Source organism: Motacilla alba, chromosome 1 (genome assembly GCF_015832195.1).
Source record: "Motacilla alba alba isolate MOTALB_02 chromosome 1, Motacilla_alba_V1.0_pri, whole genome shotgun sequence".
In the NCBI taxonomy this organism is placed as follows: Eukaryota; Metazoa; Chordata; class Aves; order Passeriformes; family Motacillidae; genus Motacilla; species Motacilla alba.
Window position 1 is genome coordinate 9,814,635 of NC_052016.1, and position 27,106 is coordinate 9,841,740.

Consider the following 27,106-nt stretch of genomic DNA (forward strand, 5'->3'; position numbering starts at 1 on the left):
TGCTGTGGGGGATAGATTGGGGATCTCCTCTCACTCTCTTCTGTTTCCTGGTGAATCAGAGGCTCCCTCAGGGATTTTTGTTTACCTCTGCATGAATGAAAGAGCGAGGATGTAATTGCTGGAAGCAGAGCTGGTCCAGGACATGATTATTGCTGCTGAAAGTCCCCAGGGGCCTCCAACAGTCAGAGAGAGCCCTGGCTCCAGCTGTGCTGCTGTCTGAACAGCACAGGAATTCCCATCTCAGCGCCATCCAGGCTTGCCAGGGCTTTTTGTGATGGATGCTGGGGATGCAGTGAAATGTTGCCTTTGTTGGGTGGTGGACGCCTAGAGAGAAACTGGTGCTCTGGCAGAGTCTGTGGGGAGGGAGGGACAGGCAGGCTGGGTTATCCCTCAGTTTGCATCCCTTTATCCCTCTCCTTGCCGTTTAGGCAAGGAAAACTGTCCCATTGCTCCCAGCTTTGCAAGCCTGGAGAGAATGAGCCCTACCCTTTCTGGTTGTGTTTTTGGAGGCTGGGAGCTGGAGGTGTTTCACAAAGTGTAGCAATGATATTTTTAGAGGTTTGGCTCTCTTTTAGTTGCATCTGTTGAGCTGCAGTTCAGCTCCAGCAGCCCCAGCAGGAGCACATATTTCAGGAATATGTTCTCTGCCGCTTTCTGTGACCTGCTAAATGGAATTGTAAATGGAGCATGTCACAGCTCAGGAATCTCATTCATGGCCTTTTCTAACAAGGTGTGCAGAGAGCTATTAGCCCAGTCTTTGTAATAATCAAACAAGATGTGCCTGAGATGTGCAGTGACTTACTTTAGGAAACATCTGGTTAAGTGTTGAAGCCTCAGCAGCCAGAGCAGCAGGGCTTTCTTTTCTTTGCCCCTTGCTTCTGACTCATTGTTGGCCAGACCCAATTTCTTCCTTTTTCTTCCCATTTCTTTAATGATTGGCAGGTGCCTCTTATGTTAGACCACAGAGGTTACCAAGGAGTAAAAAACCTCAGCAGTGTTTCTGAAGTGACCAGACTGGCTCAAATTGGTTGTGCTCCCAAATTTATCCTTCCAGTCATTCCCTCTCCTTCCTGGAGAGGACTGTAGCAATTGGGGAAAGTCCCATTCCTTATAAAATGTAAAGTACTAAGCCAAGACAAGGGGAAGGCAGAAAATTGAAAATGAGGAGTAAAAAGCAAGAGGTGGAGGAGGAGTTCAAGCAGAGCTTTGCACCAGATGGTGGTGATTGTTGGATGGAGAGAAAACAAAGCCTTTGGGCAGGTTACAAGGCTCTGTGGGAGCTGCCTGATGCACTGTGGGCTCTTGCAGACTCCTCCTGCTCTCTTGGGTTCCTGAATCTTCAGTCCAAGAGAGAGATGAAAGCCTAAACCCTCTGCAGCCTTAGGTGAGGGAATTTCAGCCCTGGTGCCTTGGTTCTGCTCCAGATGTGTGTGAGGTCTGTGAGGCCAACATTTGCTACTCAAGCCTATTGATCTGCTCACTTAAATGCTTCAAATCCTTGGAGTGCAAGGTGCTTTCCATTAGTTGTGTCCCTCTGCAATGCCAGATGGAGCTGCTGGAGGTGCTTTTGGCAGTGAAGGCTGATTGCACCCTGGGCTGTAACAATGGCAATGTTGGATGTGGGTTTTCCTCTCCAGGGACACTTGATGGAACACGTCTGAGCACTGAGGGTTCCCTATAACCATGGCAGGCTTAGAACAGACAGAAGTGAACCCACTGGGGCCACCAAACTGTTTGGAACAGGAGCCAAGAACAGAGGAGGGAGAGGTGGAGAGCTGGGGTTGTGCACCTGGAGGTGGGAAGAGAGGATTTTGCTGCTCCCAGCAACTATGGAGAGAATAGAGAAGGTCACAGAATCATAATTTTTTGGTGTTGGAAGGGACCTTGAAGATCATCCTGTTCCAACCCCCTGCCATGGCAGGGACACCTTCCACTGGACGAGGTTGCTCCAAGCCCCTTCCAGCCTGGCCTGGTGAACTTGAGCCAGGATGGCCCTTGGCAAGAGGCAGTGAGCACAACCTTCGTCAGGGGAGATTCCAGCTGGACAGAAGGGAAATTTCTCCCCATGAGGGTGGTGGTGAAACCCTGGAGCAGAAGCCAGAGGAGGGTGGGAATTCAGAACAAGCCACTGCTTTAAGGACTCTGCATTCACATACTGAGAGTTAATAAGGAAAGTTTGTAATTTCTCCTTAGGAAATAAAGTGTTCCCATTGACAAAACACTCCAGCTGACACTTGTTCCTGATGATCCTCAGTTTCTGGTTCTCTTCGGAGATGGAGTCATCTTTCATCTTCAGAGATGATTTAATAACTTGCTTGAAGATAATGTTTTGTTTGTTTGGACGAGATCTGATTGGGTAATCCCGAAATGAGGAATGTCAATTTTCCTCTTGTATTTGCTGGATAAATCTTAGCTCTCCTCCTTTCCTCTCCAAGCTAATACTGACAAATGCCTGCAGCAAATTGATTCTTGAAAATGCCAGAAAACAGTGGAGTGCAGATTCCTTAATAAACCCTTTGTTGGATCCAGGAGTGAATTAAAATGCTCTGAAAACACACTTGAGTGATGATGGTGGTGCTCCAGTCTGACTCTAGCTCCTGGATTTGCTCCTGAGGTAGAGAAGAATTCTTCAGGACTGATCCCTCAAAAAACCCATTGATTTGCTAAAGGCAGGTACCTGAGCTGGTGGATATTTAGGAACACAAGGATGGTATGCACTGCAGGGAGATAAAACACCTTTTGACCTTGTTGCTTTTCCAGATTCGAAAGTGTGGCTATACTGGATATCTCTGAATGTCGTCTGCACATAAAACTTCCAGCAGGGAGATTTACAGTATGGAGCTGGAGGAAGATTCCCACATTGGACTTTGTTGGTGTGGTCAGATCCACGTGCTGCTGTTTTCCATCTGCTTGTGCATGCCCTGCCCAATGTGCTGCCAGATTTGTGGGAGGGCTCAGGCTCCTTCCAATTTCCTCTCAGTAGAAATTCCATCCTCCAGCCAAGATGCCTTTCAGCAAGAAATTGCTTTAAAATATTAGACTTTCTCTAAAAGGCTTCTGTTTTGCAAAACTGCAATTTTTCTGATTAAAAAAAAAAGAACGGGGAGAGGAGGGGTAAGACATTGTTTAAAAGCTTCTTCCTGTTCTAGTTAGATTTTTATTTAGTTATTTCATTATTTTAATGAATGAACAGGAGGTTCACTGTGCTCAGGAGACAGAGAATGGGTAGGGTCCTCCACAGGGACTGAAAGCCATGAATTCCTAGAGGCACTGTGGCTTGAATAAGGGCTTTCTTCCTGGTGGATGACTGGTAGCTCCAGAAAAAGAGGGTCAGCTTCCTCCTCCCCCTTTTCCCCCCTTTTTTCTTTTTTTTTCATTTTTCCCTTTTTTCTCCTCTTTTTTCCCCTTTTTCCTCTTTTCCTTTTTTTTTTTTTTTTAATAAAATTGTGCTCCAATTGCTGCACTCAATCTGACTTAAACTTCTACACAACTTTGGGTTGTTTCCTCTGCCCAGTCTCAGTGGTGGCTCCCTGTAAAGTTCACAGAACCACAAAATGGTTTGGATTGGAAGAGACTTTAGGGATCATCTTCTTCCAACCCTTGCCATGGGCAGGGACACCTTCCACCAAACCAGCTTGCTCCAAGCTGTTGATGTTCTCCAGTTCTCAGTCTTTTAAAGAAAATATCTTTCAGTGAGGATGAATCATCTGCTCTGAGGTGGATCTCCTCAATTCCAAGCACCCACAACCTCCTCCCTGTGTTTGGTGTGGAATCTTTAGGTGGAATCTTTGTCTTTAGGTGGAATCTTTAGGTGGACTTTGCTGTGGTTTCAGCTGCTCTGGGAGAGCTTTGGGCACAGCGGGTTTGTCGTGAGCCTGGTGCAATCCTCACGCATGGATGTGAATCCAGGGGGGAATATAAAATCCATCTGTTCCCATCTGAGCTGTGCTGGGGTGAACTGCAGCACGCTCCAGCAGTGGCATTTGGGTTCCTTCACAGGAAAGCTCCTGTGGATGCACAGGTTGGAAGGGACCCAGCTTTGCCCACATTGGTGGAATGTGTGCTGTGAGCTCATCCCTGTGGGAATGGAGCCCTAATCCATCCAGCAGTGGCATTTCCTCTGACCCATTCCCAGTTCAAAGCAGGCTTCTCTCCTTCCAGTTCCTTCTGAAGCTCTCAGTGGGTTCAGAGTGCCAGGGAGGATGCTGGAGGCGTGGGTTTGCTCAGGAAGGGGTTCTGCTGTTTCATCCCAAGGCTGGGAGATGTAGGTGGATCTCAGGGATGCTAATCCTGCTTGGGATGAGCTGCCAGGGACTCCAGCAAGCAGCACAGGTGCAGGATGGCATTTCAGGACTGCTGTCAACTGGGGTGACTCCAGCAGCTTCGCTGGAGCAAAATCCTTCTGCTCTGTTGGCTCCGTGGGCTGTCGGGGAATAAGCTGGCTCTGGCCTTGCATTTTCTTGGCTTCCATGGAGCAGACCTTGAGCCAAGAGTGTTGTACTGGCCCTGCTTCCCAGCTGGGTCCAGAGGAAGTGTGAGGGGCAGCTGAGCTTGTGGTGCAGCATTTCAGCAACCCTGGGCACTGTATGTGGTAAAAATAAGGAATTTAATTATTAAAAATAAGGAATTTAAGTCTCACATGTAGAGCCCTCTGTTTTGCCTGCAGGCCTCAGGCAGGGTTTGGGACAGGCTTCTGATAGAGCCAGCTTAATTATGTAATTTAAATCAATGTTAATTATAAATATATTGAATTTATTTATATAACCTATCACTATATAAATTTTAATTATATTACTCTTAATATATAATATGAAGAATATTAATTATATGGTTGAGCTTGATGATCTTAGAGTTTTTTCCCAGCCTTTCTAATTCTACGATTAATAGAATTAACCTCAGGAAGAGAAGCACATGTAAATGCAGTGAAAACCACTTCAGATCAATGCAGTCTCACCCTGGGCAGTCTTGATTTTTAAGATCTTGAGTGTTGATTATCTGTTCTAAGTTCTCATCAGACTCTGAATCCTGATACAGTGCTGATCTGCTTTTTGGGAGGAAAATGGGTGATTTAGATAGCCTGGATTTCCTGGTCAAAGGATTTCTTTAGTTCACAAATGGTACCATGCTGGGAGGAGTCTCCTGGCATATGTGTGATCATCTGGAATGAAATAGGTGAGAAATTCCTGTTTCTAATATAGGATTGAGAAAGTCCTTGTAGGAGGGGTTGGTGGGAGTGTGTGTATAGTTAAACCTCATAACATCTCCTACAGATCCTACAATAAATAAAATAAACTTCCTGAGCCTCTCTGCTTTCCTGTGCCACTGCAGTAAATAATGCTTTGTCTGGCTTGGGGAGTTGCAGCTAAAGAGACTGGCAGAGCCTTCAGTTAACCAAAACTAATCCCTAAATTGGAAAATCTGTCCCCTGTGATATAAATTTCAGTGCTGTTTTAAACAAGATTAAATCTTCAAGCACAGGAGTGGGCAAAATCTGTGAGCCAGTATCACATATGAATCAAACATTGGCTTTTCTGCAGCAAATTCCTTTAATATGTGGATTGGGTTTTTCTCCAAAACCCCCTAACCTGAAGCTGGTTTTGCTCCCACCTGGCATGGGGCAGGGATTGGGGATGTGCAAAAGTGGTGGAGAATGTGTGTGAAACACTGATTTATGTATTTATTTCTTATTAAGGATTCTGTGATTTTAATGAAGATTTTAAAATCTGGCAAACTACACCGTGGTAAAATGTCTCTGTCTTCATTAATTTCCCTTTGGGGCCCTTCTCATTGTGTCTGTTGATCACTGAATGAGAGAATGGTTGGAAGGGACCTTAAAGATTGAATATTCTGTGTTTTTTTCTGAAAGCCCACTAAGAAATGTGCCTGAACTCACTGAAGGATGCCTTGAGACAGAACAATTTGCCTGGGTTTTCACAAAACCAGCAAAACATGGCAAGGGCACCCTCAAGGTCAGACCCAAAATAGCTTTTGGAGAGCTTGCCACAAGCTCTGCTGCTTGCATGTAAATAAGGGGGGGAATTATCTTTATATATACAGGGGGAAGAGCTCAAAGGTTTTAAAATGTTTTCCTTGGCTTGTTTATCAAATCAGTGTCACCCAGTGCATGAATATCAGCCGAGCTCAGCCCAGAGTGACCTTTAAAGAACTGGACGGTGGGACTTTTGTAGAAATGTTGGTCTTTGGCATAAAAGGTACCTAAAACCTCCCTTGACTTTGAAAACCTCAAATATATGTGGGAATATAACCCATATTTAACTTGTGCAAGGAGGAGTTGGACCCCAATGGAGAGGGAGAGAGAAAATTCCAACAAACAGTGGGAAGCTGAGGTTTGAGATCTTGGGGATGTGCAGACTGGAAGGCATCCAGAAGGAGAGGAATGGTTTGGGTTGGAAGGGACCTTAAAGCCCATCCAGTGCCATCCCACCATGGCAGGGACACCTTCCACTATCCCAGGCTGCTCCAAGCCCTGTCCAGCCTTTGGAACACTCCCAGGGATCCAGGGGGCAGCCATGGCTTCTCTGGGCAAAATTGGATGTCTTAATTTGGGTTATACAGCCAAGAATTTGGAATTTCTAGCAGAAAACATCATTTTTGGCACAGCAAAAATGAAATAATTCCAACTCTTTTTATTGTTTATTTTGTTGGTTTTGTTTTTTTCTATGATGGAGGATACAAGGAGGAGCTCTGTCATAGGATTAGTATCCAGAGTGATGCATAATAAAAAATAGTCACAGTTAAAAGTAATTATAAAAATAATTCACTGTTAAGTGGATAACTCCAGCCGTTAGCATGGAAAGGGAGGCAAAAAGTAGCAGTTTTTAGTGTTTTTATTGTCACTATATTGGTTACATTGTTTTGCATAATTAAAAAGCTAGGAGAATTCACCAGAGAAAAGAGCATTTTCCAAAAAGATCGATGTGTGCTCAGGGTCTGGAAGGGAATTACAGTGGCAGAGTTGCTCATAGTCTTTTCCAGTCTTCATCCTTCCTTGCTCATTGTGGGAATAGAGGATTTGTTGGAATATTTTCTGTGCAGAATTTATTTCAGCGTTTTCCCTGTTGAAATGAAAACACGTGTAGACTGTTTAAGGCCAAGGAGTAAAAACCAACCAGGAGCCCATGGAAGTGGTGCTGGTGAGAGGCACTTTGAAGACACTGATTGATGTCCTTGTGGTTTGGGATTTTACCCATGGCATCGGAGCAGGGGCACTGAACAGATTTATTTGAGGGATTTCTTTTGTGTGTGTGTGTGTGTTGAATAGAATTTGAAATGCTCCTGCATGCTGAATGTTGGGGCTGGTGTGGCCTGTTTGCAAAACATTTGGAATATGTGGTGGTGGTGGGAGAAATAAATGGTGAGGATGGGTGGTTTGGCTCTGCAGGATCTGAGCACGTCAGGGGAAGGAATAAGGAGTAGGAACACCCCTAATCCACTGTGTAATCTTCACCATGTGATAGCTACTCATTTAGGCTAAACCCAGGGGATGGGAAGATGCATGAGAATGGAAAAGTTAATCAAACAATTGCCTCAAAAAAAAAAAACAAACCAAAACAAAACAAAAAACACCTAAACAACCACCAACAAAAAACCCTCACCAAAGAAGACCCCAGCTCCACGTCTGAAAATGTCCCCTCTTCCCTGGCAGCTGGAGAAGCACTCTTCCAGCCCTCCATAAGATGAATCTACATAAATGAGCCCTCTGCTCAGACCTGGGGAAATTCGGAACATTTCCAAATCTGCCTTTGGAAATGCCTCTTTACTCCACTGAGTGTCCACAGCTGGGACCAAATGGGATCCTATTGACAGTGACTTCTCTTTTCTTCCACAGTGGGAGCGTCTCTGGTTCCTCATCCTCACCTCATCCTTCTTCCTCACCCTGGTCTGGTTTTACTTCTGGTGGGAAGTTCACAATGACTACAATGAAATCAACTGGTGAGTAGAGCTTCCCTCAGGAAATTTGGGTTTTGGCCATCGTGCACCTGCTTGACAAACCTTTGGGTTCATTTGGATCCTTTGGATGGAACTGTAACGATGAGGAAGGGAAAATTGGGGTGGGAAGTGGGGCTCAAGGAGAGCTCCTTCTGCCTGATCTGTGTGCAGATGTAACGTGGCCTCACATCTCCACTTTGTGGCTGGGTTTTTGTTTGTTTATCTTGATGGTTGGCTGGATTTGAAAATGACTGAGCAATTTGGCTGCAGCTATTCCACAAAATATCCATGGCAAAAATTCAGCCTGAAGCACATGGGTGTGGAAAATATTACATAAAGTTGGAAGGAGCTGAAAAGGAGCTTTGCAGTGGGATGTGCTGGAATTTAGGGTGTTGCCAGCTGCCTCCAGTGCTGGAAATTATTCTCCCTTTTATTATTGGCAGCATCTTAAAACATTTTGACAGCACCTTGGGCTATATTGTAACCAAAGTGCTTTGACATCATCTTCTTGTCAAACATAAGATGTAAAGTGTGTTTTAAAGCACAGTGGGGAGCTGATCCCTTAAGTAAATCATCTGCTGTAGATGCTGGAGCTGTGTGAAGGAGAGTGTTTACCAACATGGTGATGTGAGCTGGCTCCTCCCAGAAGAAAATTTTTTTTTTTCTTTGCTCCCACCCACACTGTGTGAAGTGAAACCATCACCAGGGCTCTGGATTATTTGTAACAGCAGCATGATAAAAATGCCTTTTTTAAAGTGGTATTTTGGAACTCTTCTCTTCTTCAGTTTGTACCCTCAGTAAAGGATGTGATTGCTCCAGTGCAAAACCAGCTCTGTCTGAGCTCAAAGTTGTGAGAGGGCTAAAAACATTCCTTCAGAAATGAAGGAAAACCCTGGGAATGCTGGGAATGGGCACTGCAGCTGCAGTGCTGCCAAGTTTTGGGTCCCCAAATATTTTTGCAGGAATGGGGGAGATGTGCAGGTCTGCTCTGGATGCAAGAGGCATTAGGGATTTAACACATCCAGATGTCACCTGCAGCCCAAAGCCCTGTCCCTGCCATGAAACCCAGGGTGCTGGAAGCACATGCACTGAGAAGGGATTCCCTGTTGTGCAGCACAGGTCTGGAAAGAGGTTCTCTGGATGGCAAACAGCATTTCAGGCACTGCCACTCCGTGCTGAGAATGAGTCTGTGCTTTGTGTGTGCTGGAACCCCAGTTAGATCCCTGCTCCACGCAAGAGGTTGAGCAGAGTTTCTGGGAAACAGCTGTGGAAAGGCTGGGTAGGAGGAGGAGAACACAGGGTGAGGTTTTAATTACAGCCATGCCAGTTCCAGGCAAGGGGGAGAAATAATTTCCATTGGGTCTGTGCAGGCTAAGCGTGGCCCTCCTCCCTTCCAGCACAGCTGCATGGGCTCTGTGAAAACAGAGCAGTGTTGGGCCAGACAGGGTGTGAAGGACTTGAAAGCATTATTTTATTCCCAGCAGAGCTGTGTACCTGTTGCTGATGAGGTCCTAGTGTTTAGAAACAGCACCTTTGCTGTTCCTTTGTCGTTGTCACTTCTGGGTGGTGTTTTTGGACAAGATTTCTTTGCTGCTTGCTCCTGCTGCCTTCCTCTCTGCTCCACTGATTTCTTGGCAATCTGGGAGCTCCTCCAGAGGAGAGGAAGGTTTCTTTGGGGCATGGCACACTGAGCTGCTGCCAGGGCCTCCAGAGGAGCTGGGAGGAGTTGCTGTGATATTGGTGTGGAGCTGCCGAGCTCCTTCCTGCCCTCCAGAGCTCATCCCTGGCAGCTCTCCTAGCTCCTGTCACCTTCAGCCTGTGCCACCAGGTGGAGAGGGACTGGAGGAAAACTTCCCCCCTCTCTGGGACTTGCTCCACCTCTGCACCACCCTCTAGGAGGAGATTTTTCAACCCAAACCTCTGAGGGTCTTTTCCCTCTGCCACCCTTGAGGAGGTTTTTCATCTTTTTACCTGTGTGTCAGGCAGCTTGGGCAGCAGTTAGGTCATTTTGACTTGTAAGGACCAAAGGGCTGTTCTGGGATTGAAACGGGTTTTAGAAGGACAAGGCAAAATTGTGGGCCAGCATGTATTGCTTCAGGCTTTTAACATTGAGGTCCTTGTTACTGAAGGTGCTTTGTGCCTCTTAGGTAATTTTTTTTTTAATTTTTTGGCATTTCCCTTTTTGGTGTCTACACTTGATTGCATTACAGTTCGGATCGGCACTGTCTGAGTTGGTAGTGCACCAGAAGGCTTCACTCTAGCTCGGGCAGGCTGTGGGGGATGCTCTGATTTGTCAACCTGCCTGTGTTCCCCCTGGAGCAGGACCATAAATGCAAGTCTGTGTAGCAAATGTTTTTTCCTCCTTGGCTCTGGAGAAAGCTCATCTGTTTCTTAGCTACCATGGACCCAGCAGTTTAAAAGAATCATTTGCACATCAAGTGAGGGCCTGGTGCTCTCAGAGTAGCATTAAAAGGACATCAGAGCAAAAGCTTAAATGGCCTGAGAGCTAAGGAAACTGTGGGTGGTGGCATCAGCAAAGACTTCAGAGGAGACCTCTTTCCTTTCTTCCCTCTTTTTTTCCTAACAGCATGTCTGGATCCCTGCAGATCCCTGGGTTTGTGCTCTTTGACTCCCTGAGCAGAACCTGGACATGGGCCATGCCTGTTGAGCCCAAGGATTTGCTTTCCAGGTCCCACAGGGGAGCTTTACTCCTGGACAGAATTAGAATCAGAGAATATTCTGAATTATATCATGGAGTCCAGCTCCTGGCTCTGCACAGCACAGCCCCAAAATCACCCCAGAGTTTGTCCAAACAGACCAGAGGTTCGGGCTGATGAATGATGCTGGATTTGAGTGCTGGGGAGGAGATTGAGTCTTTGACCTGCATTTACGTAATGCAGCATTTCTGTCTGTGACCAAAAAAAAAAGACTCAAAAGGCAAAAAGGCAAAAAAAACCCCAAAAAGAACCCAGCTAGTTCCTTGATTGAGCTGATTCCACCCCAGAACCATCCGTCCTTGCTGTGCCAAAGGGTTTGCATGGAGATAATGTCAACCCTGATCCAAGCCAATTTAGGAATGTTTTGGTTTTTGGCTTTTTTTCCTAAAAATTCAGAGGAAAAATTTGAATCTAGGTCAGGTCAGAAGCTACAAGAAGGGTTCTGGGTTTTCTCTGCCTCCCTCTATCTATTTAATTTCCATAAGGGATTAAAGCACTGCGTTGTGTCTTGTGATTTTTGCTGCCTGTCTCTTTTCTAGAGAGATCTGTTTTTCAAAGTCTTGTCTAACCCCAGTGGAGCTGTTCTGGTGTTGAATCCCTTCTTAATCTGCCCTTCCCACTTCTCCTCCAGGTTTTTGTATAACCGAATGGGATATTGGAGTGACTGGTCCATTCCAATCCTTGTAACAACTGCTGCTGGCTTTACCTACATTACAATGTTACTGGTGAGTAGAATGAAATCCCATTTCTTACAGCTTTGTGTGTTGGCCTTGAAAAGGCCACAAGCTTCTCAGGCCATCTACAAGTTGAGAAGTTTTCTCTCAGCAGTGATTCCTCTCTCATTCTCTTTTTCTTAGCCTGACGTTGCATAAAATCAAAAGTGAGAAATTGGTCTTTTAGCTCAGATGATCAAAAGTAAAAGACAGATACCCTCAGAGGAGGAATACAGTTTTGTTTCCCATGCTGTGGCCCAGTTTCATTTCTGGGCACAAGTGGCAGTAGTTTCCCTTCGTCCCAGGGTGCTGGGACCTTCAGGGTGGTGTCCTTTCAGGCACTGCTTCCTGCAGCCCCAGGAGCTGTAGCCAGACTCTGAACTCCCTGCCCCTTGGAGGGCAAAGCTTTTTCCTCCACATCCTTGGCTTTGAGGAGGATCTGCTGGCCCATCCTGCCTCCACTCCTGCTGGCTCATGTGGCTGTCCCCTTGGTTGGTGATGTGTCCCTGCATGCTCAAACACTTCAGGGTGGTGATGTGCCTCTGTCTGACTCTCTGTTTGTCCCTCCCAGATCCTGGCCCTGTGTCACATAGCTGTGGGACAGCAGATGAACCTGCACTGGCTGCACAAGGTAAATCTCAGATCCAAGGGGAGCAGGGTCTCGGGAATGCTGGAGCCTGAGGAGCAGGCAGGGGGTGGCACTCCTGTCACTTTGTCCTTGGGAAGAGCACGAAATGTCTGTGGTGCATGTGTGGCCTCACGAGCAAACTGCTCAGGAGAGGCCATCAGAGCCTGGGGGCAGAGAATTTGGTGAAATGCTTTTGGCCCTTACTGTGGAGATGGAGAAACAGCAGTGTTTAGAGCAGCCTGATTCAGTCCCAGCTCAGGTGCTCCAGGAACATCTCTGGGGCTCCTTTGTGCGCTGAACCCACCCCTGGCAAGTGGCTGAGCAGAGGTGAAGCTGTTCAGAGTGTGCTTGGAGGGACCAGCTGGGAAAGCCTTGGGAGAAGAAGATATAGGTGTTGAAGCTGAGGGTGTGCAGGGTGAGGTTTGCTGGGCCCAAGGGGATTTGTGTGTGAAGCACTTTGAGAAACACTGCTGTGAAACACAAGGAAAGATATTTGAAGCACAGAAAGGGAAGGGGAATGGTGTGCAGGGAGAGAAAATGGGCTGGCAGGATCCCCTTGTAGCTGGCACTCAGCTAACTGGAAATGAAGGAACCAGTCCTGACTCCAATACCCAGCTCCTCCTGAAATTCTGCACATGATGTAGGATCAGAGCCTGAACCTCCCAGGACAGGGACAGCACACACTTCCCCACCCTGCCTTTTTCTTTTCCTTTTTTACTTTCCCTTAGAGATGATAGAAATTATGCTTCCTCAGGGGAAGAGAATGCAATCAGAGAGGGGGCAAGGACTGTCTGACTGCTGCTGCAAAATAAATTATCAATTCTTGAGTCTGACATCTGTTTCTTCATCAGGGAAAATGGTATTTTTCAGACACTCTGGTGGGCTTAGATGAGTAAATCCAGAAGAGGGATGTGTTGGTGATCATTTCTGCCCTCTGGAGTCCCACCTTTCCTCTCCTTCTTCCAAAGAAGCCCCCTTCTCATCACAGCTCAGATGTGTGGCTCTGTTTCTCCCCTTCCCCACACCTCCTTCAGCTTCCTGAGGAGGTTGAGATATAAGGCTGGAATAAGTTAATATTTTTCTTGGAACTACACTGAATTAACTTCAAATATAGATTAAAGTGTGTGGGAAAGGCTGGTATGGGCAAAGCACACAACTCCTTCCAGTTTTCTCCTGTAATTCTGTGCAGAGGGTTGTAAGCCAAGTGGAAGATGAGTGTGAGGGGAGGAGAAGAAGCAATAAATTGAAACTGATGGGAGGAGTGGAGATTTGTGTCCTGACACCTTTGTGCCACACAGCATGGCCACACCAAGGGGAATTAGAGCTCTAGAAAGACGAATCCTGTTTACATCTACCAAAGAGACTCTGTAAATGTTGGCAATGTGGGATTTTATTTGCTGGTCTGAGGTATTAAACCTGAAATTGGCCTGGAGGAGCCCTGTGCACCTGATGTGATCCATTCATTTCTGGGGATCAATTTTCTGCCAAGTCTCCCCTGCAGATTTTGGATCTACAGCAGCATCCTTTGGCTCTGGCAGAACAGCAGAGGCTGAATACCAGGCACAGGCAGAGAGTGGGGAATTATTTTTAGACAGACAGCCAGATTTCCAGTCTTTGCAGCTGGAGTTATTTCTGTGACACTTTTCCATGGTTTGAACTTTCTACCTTCACCACGGAGGTCATGTTTTCTTTTTGACTGCTTTGCTCAGACCTCTGAGGGCTTCCAGAGAAAGGGAGGCTGGGGGAGGTCCTGGTGGGCTGAGGTCTGTCACCTCAATGCCACCACTGTCCCTTGCCCAGCCCCAGTATCTGCTCTAACACGACAGCACATGAGCCCAACCTCCTTCCCCGTGAGTCTTTGTTCAGACCTTTTATTACATGCAAAGCTTTTCTCTCTCCATTTCCCAACCTCTAATTTTTATAATCACTGCAGTCCCCAGCCTGTAAATACCCCCTGGTTTCTTGCAGATTGGCCTGGTGACAACCTTGATAACTACTGTGGTGACCATGTCATCGATAGCACAGCTTTGGGATGATGAATGGGAGATGGTTTTTATTTCACTGCAGGTAAGTTGTCTGCAAGGGTGCTTCCCTGGGGGAGGAAAGGGGCCATTGCAGCTGAATTCCATGGGATTTGTGGATTTCTATAGGATAAAACTCTGTCTTGATGGTTGTCACAGCCCAAATTGAAATCTTGGCAATGAAAGAATTGTTTTAAGGAAGACTTATGGTGTCTTGCAGGGCTAGAGAAGTATGAAAGGAAAATACCTACAGACTTAATTTCTTACAGATCTACTCTCTGTTCCTTTTTCCCCCTCTTCCTCAAAAAAAGAAGTCCAAAAATATTTTGCCTGTTTTGCTTAAGAGGTGGCCACTGACGTGTAGTTGGGAGTATGCAAATCTATGCAAATACAGGGGGTGGAAATGGCATTCACACAAGTGACTAACATTTCTCAGAAGTGCTTTATTTTATTGGGATATTTTAAAGATTTAGGCAGGGAATTGGAGAGCAGAAACATGACTCAGATGATACATCTCCAGCTTTGTGTCATGGTGCTGCACCCTGCTGATACAGGCCAGGGTGTTCAGAGAATTACAGAATGGTTTGGGTGGGAAGAGACCTTAAAGTCCATCCCAGTGCCACCCCCTGCCATGGCAGGGACACCTTCCACTAGCCCAGGGTGCTCCAAGCCCTGTCCAGCCTGGCCTTGAATATTTCCAGGGATCCAGGGGCAGCCACAGCTTTTCTGGGCACCCTGTGGCAGGGCCTGCTCACCCTCATCCTGAATTTTTTTCCTTATATTTAGTCTGAACCTACACTATTCCACTTTAAAGCCATTCCCTCATGTCCTACTGCAGCTGACCCTAATAAAATCCGCCCACATTTTCTTACAGACCCCCTTTAAGTCCTAAAAGCCACAATAAAGTTGTCCCTGGAGCTTTATCCAGGTGAACTCTCCAGCCTGGTTCCAGACCAGAGGGACTCCAGCCTTGGAACAGCTCTGTGGCCTCCTCTGGACTCCCTCCAGCAGCCCTTTTCCCAAATATCTGTGTTACTGGGGGAGAAATTCCCCTAAAAGGGGATTAGAGCTTTCCTCCTTTCCCTTCAGAGCAGCCTAAATGCCAGAGGCAACAGCAGCATCTGGAAGAAGCAATGGCCAAAACAGAACCTGCAAAACCAATGAATTTTCGAGGTGCTGGGTTGTTTTTAACCACATTTTCCTTTCTTCTTCTTGTGCCCTGCAGGCCACAGCCCCTTTCTTGCATATAGGAGCCCTGGCAGCTGTCACAGCACTGTCGTGGTTGGTGGCAGGGCAGTTTGCACGGACGGAGAAAGCCAGTGAGTACCTGCTGTGTCCCTGCAGGGTGGAAGTGGCTGCTCCTCCTGGGTCTCTTCCCCCCCCCCCCCTTGTTTCTCTTTTTTCCTTTTCCTTTTTTTTTTTTTTTTAATTATTTTAATAAGCCAGGAAGCTATTTTCGTTCTCTCTTTCTGTTCCTGGATTGTTTTGTTTGTTTTTAAGAAAAAACAGTAATAGTTCTTGATCTTAACATTATTTCAGAGTCATTTCACTCATGGAATTTATCTTATCTGGAAAAATTTGCAGGCTTTTTGGTGCAGACATGGTGGTGTTAGAAACAGAAAAAAACCCCCAAAATATCTGTGAGAACCTACAGTCCCTTTTAATGGAAAATAGGATTTTAATATTTTGGAAACAGCTGCAGGTCTTAGTGCAAGCCTGTCCTTGCCATTTCTTTGTGGCATTTCAGGTTTGGGGTTTTTTTTCTGAGCAAATTTTTATGGGTTTTTTGCTCTGGTTAAACTGAATTTTCAGAGCCTGGTTGGTATTTGGGTGCTCCTGGATGAGCAGGACCTGGGTCAGGATCCCATTCTGGGTCTACCTGGAGGTTTGGGTGCTGGTGGCACCTCTGAGGTGCAGGACACAGCATGAGGTCTCTGAGCAAGGTGTCCCTGAGTTCCTGGAGTGCTCCCTGAGCGATGGAGGAAAAAATCCCTGGCAGGGTTCCTAGAGTTACTTTCTGCCTTGTGGGAACATGTGTGAATGAGCCTATTAGATGCTGGAAGCAAAAAGGAGCCTATTTATGAGAGAAACCAGATCAGCTGTGGCCAGGAGCTGAGCTGGACCTAAAAATAAAAAAAAAAAAACCACTACCTTCTCTATCTTGCTTCCATTGCAAATATTTGTTTTAAGGGCTTTTTTTGGGTTGGTTTTGTTTGTTTGGGGTTTGTTTTTGTTTTTCTTTTTCTTTTTCTTTTTTTTTTCAGGTTATTCCTTGAGTTCCAAAGCCTTAATGAGTTTGCAAAATAAATAATAATTCTTAAAAAATTTTTAAAATCAAATCTTCTGCTGTAACATCTGTGGTTTCAAGTGGCTCCAGATATCTCAAGTGTTCAAAGGTGCCTGTTGTTTTTTAGAAGGAACACACATCTGTGGGGCACAGGGAGTGATTCTGTTGCTCTGTCAGCACCTTCCAGAGTTTCCCAGGGAGTCTGGGCTTGGTGGGAAGTCACTGACAAATGGAATTTGGGTGGCTGAGGGGTGCAGTACTGCTCATCTGGCCCCAAGCACTGCAGCTCTGTCTTTAGGATTTATTTAAACATCTCCAGCTTGCTCAGTAAAACATTATTGCATTTTTCTGGTGCACATCTCAAGGCAGAAGCAGCTGAAGTGGCTTTGCCCTGGCTGAAGTGGGTGGTGCTGGTGAAGCACCAATATAAACTTTAAATGCACTGAGGTGGTGCCATGGCTTATTTTTAGCTGTGTGTGACTGGTGAATTATTTCTCTTGTCAGGCAGGACAAAATTTGGTGCTGTCCCACCCAAAGGGTGGAAATGCCAACAACATTTTGAGCTACATTTCTGGAGATTGAAGCAATTCACTTATTGTTTCCCCAATACAAAATGAAGTGAAAACCTCTTTCAGGACTTGATTTTTTTTTTTTTTTTAGTGTTTTTCCCTAAACACAGAGCTCTGCTGTCACACTGGAAACACTGGCAGTAGATCAGTCTCAACAGAGGAGTCTTGCCTTTGCTCCTGTGGTGTGAGGAGGTCAGGGCCAGCCTTTTCACCATCTCTGTGTCTCTCTCTCCACCCCAGCCTCCCAGATGCTGATGTTCACTGCATACCTGGCAGTTGTAGTTGCACTTTACCTCGTGCCCCTGGCCATCTCCTCCCCCTGCATCATGGAGAAGAAGGCCCTGGCACCCAAGCCAGCCATCCTGGGGCACCGTGGCGCTCCCATGGTGAGTAGTGACCCTGTGCTGCTGGAGCTGGAGGTCTCCAGGGACTGGCTACAACAAATACAGTTTGGAGGCACTCCTGCTGCCTGGGATTGCTGTGGAAATAAAGCAGGGCTTGAACCCAGAGTCAAGTGACACCTCAGATGTTTGAGGTGCTAACAAAAGGGTAATTCAGGCTGGTTTGTGCCACTGCATTCTTTTGGTTGCTGGTTTTCATAGAATTGTGGAATCCTTCCCTTCATCTTCTCTTCCATTCTCATTCTCTTCCTAGACATTGCCACCATCTGTTTGGGGGGGCTTTTTTTTTCTTCAGGCTTCTGAAGAGCTTTGGTTTGTGCTGCTTGTGCAGGTGAAATCAAGAAGCACTTGCTTTGCTGCACAGCTTCTTTACATAGTAAAAATAAGAGCAGTTATAAAGCAGTTAAAAATAAGCCAGTTAACCTGGCTGCTGGCCTGATTGATAGCAGCAAACCCTCACAATGAACATCTTCTGCCAGAGCAGGAGAAAGGCTTGTCTGGGAAATAAATCTGTGTCAGGTCAAGTCCTCTTTCATTAAATCAAGCTTCAGCTTTCTTGTGTGGGCAGTACAATAATGAGGTCTCATCTCCTGCATCTAGTTATTAAATCCCTAATGGCTTTTGCTTATGAGTTTATCCTGTTGTCCATTGTGGGGTTGGTGGTTTTGGTTTTTTTTTTTTTTCTGGTTTGTTTTGTGTTTTTTCACTTCCTTTCAGTCTAGTTGAAGAATTTACTGAAAATTTGGGTCACAGAGTCCCAGAATGGTTTGGGTGGGAAGGGATCTTGAAGACCATTGAGTTCTGAGCCCCTGCCATGGGCAGGGTTAGTTATTGATGCTCTCTAAAATATGGGGATTAAAGACACATTTTATTTTATTTTTTAAACAAAGCTCTTACTGCCTTGGTGTGTTACTCACCTGGCATGATGGGACACTAATGCTGAAATCCAATGGCCTGGCAGATCCCATACAGGGAACTTCCAAAGGGCATCATTTTACACAAAATTCCATTTCTTAGGTATCACTTTAATCCTGCCTTGTACAGTTTTTTGGTCCAGTTCATGGCTCACAAGGAGATTAATACTGGAGAGATAAAGACAAAAAATTAATGAAAAATGAATTAAAATGATGGCCATATTTCCAAAAGGACAAGAAAACACCCCTTAAATCTTGTTGATGAAACAAAATATCAGATCCTTTAGTGCATAATCATAGAATCCCAGAATGGTTTGGGCTGAAAGGGACCTTCAAAACCACCTTGTTCCAAGCCCTTGCCATGCCCAGGGACACTTTCCCCTAGACCAGCAGAGGTTTGCAGTGGCTGCAATTAGTTTGGAATAAAATTTGGTTCTTCTGTCCAGGCTTCTTCATTAACCTCCCCACCAAATGATGCCATGAGTTTCCTTTTTAAGCCCTGACTAATTAAGGGAAAGACACAAATGTGGTGATGTCCAGCTGCAGCCAGGCTGTGCTGCTCTTCCACAATTTCATAATCTTCCTTAGGGAAGGTCCCCAAAGCTCCTGTCTCTCTTTGAATGCATTTGCAATGGATTTCTAAGGACAAAAATAACCAAAATGAGTTTATTTGCTGTAATTTTCTAGAAATTACTTGCTGTGTCTCTGCAGCAGGAAGAAATGAATAGTAGCCTGATTTTTGCAGGGGATGAGTCTCTCAAACTAAGCACAGAGAGGAGGAAGAGCTGCTAGAAATCCTCAGCTGGGTCTGTCTGGCTCTCAGTACCTGGGCATGCTTTATAAAAGAGAGAAGGTCTGGAAATCGTTGCTTTGTGCCCCAAGGTTTCTTTCCCTTAAGGAACTGGTTGTATCCCTTGTTATAAACCTGGATTTATGTTTCAGATACAGCATGCTTGAATATGTTGTACCAAGCAGGGATGCCTTAAAAAAACCTGGAGAGATACTGAGAGAAATACAAGCAGAAAGGTTGTGCATTTTTTTAGTTACTGCAGTTTGGCTGTAAAGCCTTTAAAAAATAACATTAATCTCAGCAATTAATTCCTGTAACAGCAGCTGTCCCACTTGGATGGATCTTTGCCTTAAACATGCTTAATTTGGGGCTTCAGCTCCCTCCTTCTTGGAGGAATAGGCAGGCTGGAAGGATGGAAGTTCCTGTATCTCAGATTTTCCTTTCTCACAAAAACTCTCACATCTCAGGGTTTATAAAGCCCTGGTACAGAGCAATCCTGCCTCCAGAGTGGTGCCATCTCTGGGGATAGGCAGCCTCTGATCTTGGTGGAAAAGGTTACATTTGCATTCCTGGCTTTCTGGTTGATCTTTGCTGAGTTGTGTCATGGGTGTCAGTGGCTTGTGCAGAGGTTCAGCAGCTGCAGAGGGCAGGTTTGGAGGGACTCCCTGGGAGAGGCAATGATTTCTGGCAGGGTGGCAGCCTGGGGACTCCCCACCTGCTCACAGGGAGATCTGTCTTTGCCTGAAGGGTTCTAATCCCAGAATCACAGGATGGTTTGGGTTGGAAGGGACCTGAAAGCTCATCTCATTCCTCTGCTCTGGAATGGGCAGGGGCACCTTCCATTGTTCCAGGCTGCTCCAAGCCCTGTCCAGCCTGGCCTTGGACACTTCCAGTGATCCAGGAGCACCCACAGCTTCTCTGGGCACCCTGTGCCAGGGCCTGCCCACCCTCACAGTGAGGAATTCCTTCCCAAAATCCCATCCATCCCTGCCCTCTGGCAGTGGGAGCCATTCCCTGTGTCCTGTCTGTGTAAAACATGCTCTCCTTTATTCCAACCCCCCTTTAAGTACCGCAAGGCTGCAGTGAGGTCTCCTCAGAGCCCCTTTAGGCACTGAAATTTCCCCAGAGTCCTCTCTTCTCCGGGCTGAACAAGCCCTGCTCCCCCAGGCTGCTTTGGAGAAGAGGTTTTTCTGGGAGGGTGGGTGCAAAAGCAAAGTGCAGGAAGAGGATCATTGCAGGGTTATCCTGCAGAAACCAGGGCTGCTTGGGAAGGATGACGGCAAGCCAAGGTGATGGGAGCCAGTGTGGCTGGGATTCTCCAGCTCCTTGTGGCTGCTGCTCTCTGCTGACAGCTCTGGGAATGTGGAATTTAAGGGAGAGCTCCTCTGAAATCGACCTTGGCTGACCCAGCTGGGCACTGGGGGTGTCACCTCTGTCCTGGCCCAAACAAGTCTGGCTTTGACTGAGAGCTGCTTTAGGAAGATAATGTGGCTCTGTGCTGCCTTTGTTGAGCAAACATAGAAATGAACTTGTGCTGATGTGTGGCTGGAGCCAGAGGAATTCCATGCTGAGATACTGGAGCTGGGTGAAGGTTGTGGCTGACATTTGCTCTGATTATTTTACCCCAAAGCTTTGCTGACCTGAGCCTGTGAAGTGATCAGAAAACAAATGTCTCTTACAGCCAGTCAAAGTGCTTAAGCAAGGTTTTATATTTATTTTCATTATTTTATTATTATATCTTGCTTGCATAGTGCAGTTGGGCCTTTGCTGTTAATTATTCCCCTTTGCAGTAAATCATGGATTGTGAATGCTCCTTGTGTCCTGATGGAGCTGATCCTGGTGGTGGAAAAACAAGGTGTTACAGGTACTCTAAACCTGAAAAAGAAATGGGAAAAAAGTAATTTATCTTTCAAAAATAACCTTGTTTTGATGTGATTCAGTGCAGAAAACCTGCCAGGTGTTCCTTCTGTAGTTGTCAATATTTTTTTTTCTGGCCTGCCTGTTGTTGTTTCATGGGTGTTTTGGGAGCAGCTACACTGTACTGCTTTTGTAGAACAGCAAAGTATCTGTCTTCACACCATTTTTATTTTAAACAAACCCTAATTCTGTTACCATCTGCTCCATTCAACAGGGAGGAATTTCAAATAAAATCTGAGTCCTTCTCTCTGATAGCCACAGGGGTAAATTTTCTGGGCTTAAGGCTCTTTTAAATTGTTGGTAAAACTAACTAGAACATTTGTTGTTAGAGAAACTCTCTGATTTTTTAGACTAATAGATGACTTTATGGAATGAGTAGAACTGGGAGTAAAATGTGTCTTACAGAATGTGTGATTCTCTATGGTATGGAAGAGACAGGAATTTTTGGGCACAGATAGATGTGGAGTAATAAGATTTTAGGTCCCTGATATCTCCAAACCCTTCTCCCAGCATCCTTGCTGACACTGCTCTGTAAACTTCCCTCATGCTACTGATCTCTCATTGCTTTTTTTTTTTTTTTTAATGTTTTCCTGACAGCTGGCACCAGAGAACACTCTGATGTCCTTCCAGAAGGCGGTGGAGCAGAAGGTGTATGGAGTGCAGGCTGATGTGGTACTGAGGTAGGTCACTGCTGGCTGCTCTGGGGCTGCCTGTGAATAATCCAAGCCAGGAATGGTCCAACATATCCAGAGTCTGGGCACTGCAGCTTTTTCCCACTGGGAAGGGCTGTCCTGGAGAGCTCAAATAACTCCTGTCTGTCTCTGTCAGATGCTGCTCATTATTTCACTGAGGTGAAGGGGGGGGAAAGGTGGACTTGTCCAAATGAGGGAACCTGGATCTCTTTGTTGTCTTCATTTGCAAGAAGGCTGTAGTTTATCCTAGAGCCTGTTTTATTCCAGCAAAACACAACCAGAGCTGCTTAAATGTGGCTGCTTCTGGGATACCTCAGTTGCAGAAAGAGCAGAAATTCCAATTTGACTTTGTTGCACAGCAGAGTTTTCACCAATCTTGACAAATCATCCCAAGAATACACCAGGAGGAAGCCCTTCCTTCTCCTCTTCCTCTGGCATTAATCTTTAGGGAAGGAGAATGCTGTCAGAAAGTCATTCCTTGCAGGCAAATGTCGAGCTGAGTGGCCAAGACCAGTTAGAATTTAGAGAGGGTTATTTCCAGAGCCGTGCTCTGTTCCAGGAATTTGGTAGTTCCTTAACATTCCTGCTCCCAGTTTGTCCAGTACCACTTACAAACACAAGAAAGACTCAAAGCAGGTATTTTATTTTTTTCCCTGACTGCTTTGGAGGTTTCATGTTGATGGACAGATATTTTTGCCTGGTAGTAGGAAGTTTTATTTTTAATTGCTTTCTTTTTACTTCACATAATTTTTTTGGAAAGAAAATGATTCAAAAACGGAAGGAATTTCTTCTCACTAGTGAGTGGAAGGTGACTGTGGAAGGATGGAGCATGAATTGGGATGTGTTATACAATTTTTGTTTTTTCCAAAATGAGTCCATCAGCTGTTGTGAGGGGACAAGTACTTGAGTGTCCAGCTCCCAGATGAGCCCTTGGCTCACGTGGCTGAATCCATCAACACTGGCCAAGGAGAAAGGTGGGCTTTGGGAGGAGGGGAGCTGGAAAAGCTCCAAGATCCTTCCCCATTACCACTCATCAGCCATCCCAGAGGAGCACTCCAGGCTTAAATAATGCCCTTGATGGCCCAGTTTCCTGAGCCTTCTCCAAGAGACCCAAGTGCCTTCAGAAAAAGAGGATTCCATTGACTTTCAGACTGAGAAGTGGGATCTTGGTGCAGCTGGCAGCACCCTTGGGGAGGCTTTGCAGCACAACACCCCTTGCTGTCCTTATCCTTCAGGAAGATGCTCTTTGTACCTGTGGCTGGATGGCTCCATACCTCCTGGAATATTCCATGTTGTTCTAGACACGTACCAGTGTGGATGGGCAGCTTGGACATGCACTCAGAGCCATCACATCCTGCTCCACACCCACCCCACATCCCAAACCAGTTGGAAAGCCAGCTTTGCTCCAAGCAGCCAGAGCCTGGAATTGCTGCCTGTTCCTCTCTCTCTTCCACCCCCTCCTGCATCTCTTCTTCTAAAGCTCTGCTTGCTGTCTCTGAATTACTGCTTCAAACCTGGGTCTGCCAAGACCCTGTGGTTAGCCCTGAGTGGTGCTGGGAGGGAAGGACTGGGAGGAGGGAGCAAATGTCAAGTGCCCCACAGGATTTCTGCACTGTGGTTAAGGCTTAGCAGTGCTCTGCTCTTCTGTGAGATGTTAAACTCAAGCTCCTGGCACTTCTAAGCACTCCACACTCTTCATTCTGCAGTTGCTTAGTGGGTTTTTTTAAAAAAAAATTATTTTTAACTGTATTTATTAAACCCTTTGACTGCAGCAGCGTGGGATTGCCATGTCAGCAGGTTGCTTTGGGCTGGGGGAAGGAGGTGGCACAGCACAGACCAGAAATAGCAAATAAAGGTCCCAGTGACCTTTGTGAGAAGGGACTTCTGAGGGCAGTGATAAAGCTGAAGCAACATTTGCTCCTCTAAAACTGAGTTTCATTTTCCCTCTGGGAAGCAGCTCTGGGTTGTCTCCTAATTCAAATGGGATTTGTTGTTTCACCCCATCCTCTTTTCAGACTTTTTCTGAGTCCCCTGTTAGGAACATGGGCTGCTTGCTTTGGAAAATGTCATTGCTACCAGGCTGGCTGCCTTGGGGTTGTCCTGATTCCTGGGTGCAGACAACTGTTCCCCTGCCTTTGATAAAAACTGTCACTACCCTGTGTGATTTTACCACTGATCTGGTCACAGAAAATGGAGTGGAAGAAAGTTAAAAGAGTTTTTTATGCTTTCCAGAACCATTATTCTGTAATATCTAGATGGCTTAAAAACCCCAGGGCATGCATTTGCCTGCTTAGTTTCATCTGAGAGGTGTGGGGTTTTTTTCTTTTTTTTTATGCATGAACTTAACTCATGTGGGCACGAAACCAGTTTTCAATTGGAGAAGGCAATTTCAGAGCATTTTTGGTAGTTTGGAAGCCTTGCATCTTGCTGAAAGCCTGATGTGAGAGGACTTGAAAATTCCCCTCCTTTCCTGCTATGGAGGGTTTGTGTGTGTCTGTGCATCCAGGGAAGCCTGTGATGTTTTTGGGAGCTGCAGAAGCAGAGGAAGCTTTGATGAGCATTCAGGGTGGGTCTTCTTGTCGAAGCCACTTTTTTTTACATTTTAGAGGGGATAATGGGGAGGAGTGGATGAGGCATGGACAGTGTTGTGTCAGTGTAGGACTGACTGCCAACACCCAGCAGGTATCTAAGAGACATCTTCCTCTTAAGGATGCTGGGGATTTTTTTAGGCTGGTTGAGACCTTCCCAAGGATTTTGATGTGAGAGAGGCTGGAGTGGGAAGGGAAATTTCTCTCCTCCACCTGTAAGAGGGTCTGTGTTTGCAGCTATGATGGGGTGCCCTTTCTGATGCATGACAAGACTCTCAGGAGAACAACCAACGTGGAGGAGGTGTTTCCAGAGCGGGCCTACGAGCACTGCTCCATGTTCAACTGGACTGACCTGGAAAAGCTCAACGCTGGAGAGTGGTTCCTGCAGGTGGGTGCCATGGGATCACAGCTCCTCTTTGAGGGTGAAAGGTATAGGTCCATCTCCTTGGTGGCATGGTGCAGCTGGACCAAGTGTGCATGGACCATGTTTAGTTCTGTCTCTCCTAAACTTAGGCTTGGTCTAAAGCCATGCTGTCTTTCTATGCCTCTTCTGGAAAAAGGGGCCTCAAGCCTGGCTGACACCACAAAGAACTTCAAGACACCCAGTTATAATCACTTTTTTATGTGATTATAAAAAAGACAGAAAAAATAGCATGTTATACACTGTTCCCCTTTTTCTGAATTTTATTTTGGGACAATCATCTCCACAAAGAGAAAGAAAGAAAGTCTTTGCACTGATGGGATCTGGGCTTTGTGGCAGTAATCCTGGGATATGCTTTGCTTCCAGAATGACCCTTTCTGGACAGCAGGGTCTCTCTCAAGGGCTGACTACTTGGAGGCTGCCAACCAGTCAGTCTGCAAGCTGGAAGATATGCTGGAGGTGATCAAGGACAACACATCCCTCATCCTGAACTTCCAGGACCTGCCAGCAGCTCATCCCTACTACAGCACTTACATCAACATCACCCTGGAAACCATCCTGGCATCGGGGATTCGGCAGCAGGCTGTGAGTTCTGTGGGCTTAGGCAAATTTCCCAAATCCTTATGGTTTCCATGAATCCATGTGTGTCTCCAGTGGGGCATCACTGGAAGTTGTGCTGGGCACAGAGGTTGGAATGGAGCACCTGGTACAGCTCAGGAGAGGTTCTTTCTCTCTGGATATAAGGAAATTGGTTCTCTCTCTTTTTTTTTTAAGCCCCCACTAAGGTCACAACAGAGATGGAGATGAAGAGCAAGAGAAGGATCGTTAAAATGTAGATGTTGGGATGTGAGGTGGGATTTCTCCCTCAGGTTTTTGGTTCCCTATTGAAAAAGCACGTGGCTGCTTCTGTGCTGCTCTGATGCTTTGGTAGATGAGTGTCATGGAGTTATTAAGACCAGGCTGCTTGGGGCTTGGAGCTAGAGAAAGGGGCTGGAATGGCAGGGGGTTGGAATGAGATGACTTTAAAAGTACCTTTCTACCCAAACCACTCTGTGATTCCATGACCCACTTTACCTCTTGCAGCTGAGCACGAGCTGTTGATTTGACATGCTTTGGAATCATGGTGTGAGCTCAGGGAATTCCATGCTCTGGGCTGGAGTGTTGCCAGATTTGGGAACCATATTTGCCATACCCTGTACCCTTTCTTGCTCACCCCACAGGTGATGTGGCTGCCAGACAGAGAGAGGCAGCTGGTCAGGCAGGTAGCTCCTGGTTTCCAGCAGACTTCTGGCCTGAAGCTGGATGCAGAGCGCCTGAGGGAGAAGGGCATCGTGAAGCTCAACCTGCGCTACACCAAGGTCACCAACGAGGATGTCAGGTACTGTCAGAGCCCTCAGCATCCTTTCCTGAGCATGGCAGCCTGTCTGGCTGCACAGAGGCATCTTTCCAGATGGATTTGCTCTTGAAAGCTTGAGCTGCGCAAGCTTTTCCCTACCCATCAGCCGGAATCCAGGCTGTTTCTGGGAGTGCACAGCTGCCTCTGACATCTCTACATGCTGTCTCAGGATATGATGAGCCTCTTTGAAATACAAATGTATGAATTGGCTGATTCTTATTGCGCTCACAGTTCTGGGAAAAAGTGAAGGCCTTTCACACTGAGTTCCCTCCGAGTGCTGCTTCATCCTCATCAGCAGCTGCCCTTTGCTTCCGTTTGTCTGCTCCAGAGCTGCTAGCACGGAATTTTGATTAGCCCAAAGTATGGATATGCTTTCAGGAATTTCTCTTTGTAGAAAGAGAAAATCCTGTCCTGTATCATTTATTTAGCTCTTCTCTGTAATGACCCTGGCACAGCATGGGGTTCCTGTCCTGCCTGAGCCTGGGTGTGAACTCTGTGGTGTTTTAGCTCCCAGCTTTGCCCCCTTTCCCAGGGAGGGTAGATTTTTTTCTAGTAAGGCTTTTCTGGTTTTTGAAATTTAAATTAAACAGGTTTGCAGAAGAGAAATATCTCCAAAGGAGCTGTCTGGCTGCATGTTAGAGCTGAAGTAGGGAAGAGTTGAGCCTGCAGCTGTTTGAGAGCATGGCCCTGTTTGGGGTGATCCAGCTGTGTCCTTCTGTGGCTGCCAGCAGGCAGTTCAGCTCCTCACCCTTAAAACAAGGTTGTGCTTTACCCGCAGGATAATCCCTGCTTATTTTTCCTTCTGTTTGCTCTGTCCCATGGAGAGGGCTCTATGCCCATTCACTCATCTATCCCAGTTTATCAGCCCCAATCTCTTGTCAACCCCACCTGAGCGGTCTCCAAAATAAGAGCTGTCACCTGAATGTTTCTTGAACCCTATGGTGCCCAGCCAAATGTTTCTGCAGCCCTGGTTTAACACAGTTCTCTCAATTCTCCCCAAATCCTGCACCTGGATGCAACATTGCTGGAAGTACCCCTGCCCTTGAGAACCCCTTTGGAGCACCTTGTTCCTGTTGAGAGCTGGGAGATGCCCATGTCTTGC

General features: G+C 46.3%; 1 protein-coding gene across 5 annotated transcripts in view; it reads left to right on the top strand.

The window, feature by feature from the left end:
- GDPD5 (glycerophosphodiester phosphodiesterase domain containing 5) overlaps positions 1-27,106 on the top strand; it is a 102,424-nt gene that overhangs the window by 65,118 nt on the left and 10,200 nt on the right. For all 5 annotated transcript variants that reach the window (XM_038130777.1, XM_038130760.1, XM_038130769.1 and 2 more), the window contains exons 3-12: positions 7,850-7,953; positions 11,299-11,392; positions 11,952-12,011; positions 13,977-14,075; positions 15,255-15,348; positions 17,126-17,271; positions 21,505-21,587; positions 24,425-24,575; positions 24,975-25,193; positions 25,829-25,986. In XM_038130777.1, coding sequence (XP_037986705.1) covers positions 7,850-7,953; positions 11,299-11,392; positions 11,952-12,011; positions 13,977-14,075; positions 15,255-15,348; positions 17,126-17,271; positions 21,505-21,587; positions 24,425-24,575; positions 24,975-25,193; positions 25,829-25,986 — 1,208 coding nt within the window. The remainder of the gene's footprint in view (positions 1-7,849; positions 7,954-11,298; positions 11,393-11,951; positions 12,012-13,976; positions 14,076-15,254; positions 15,349-17,125; positions 17,272-21,504; positions 21,588-24,424; positions 24,576-24,974; positions 25,194-25,828; positions 25,987-27,106) is intronic.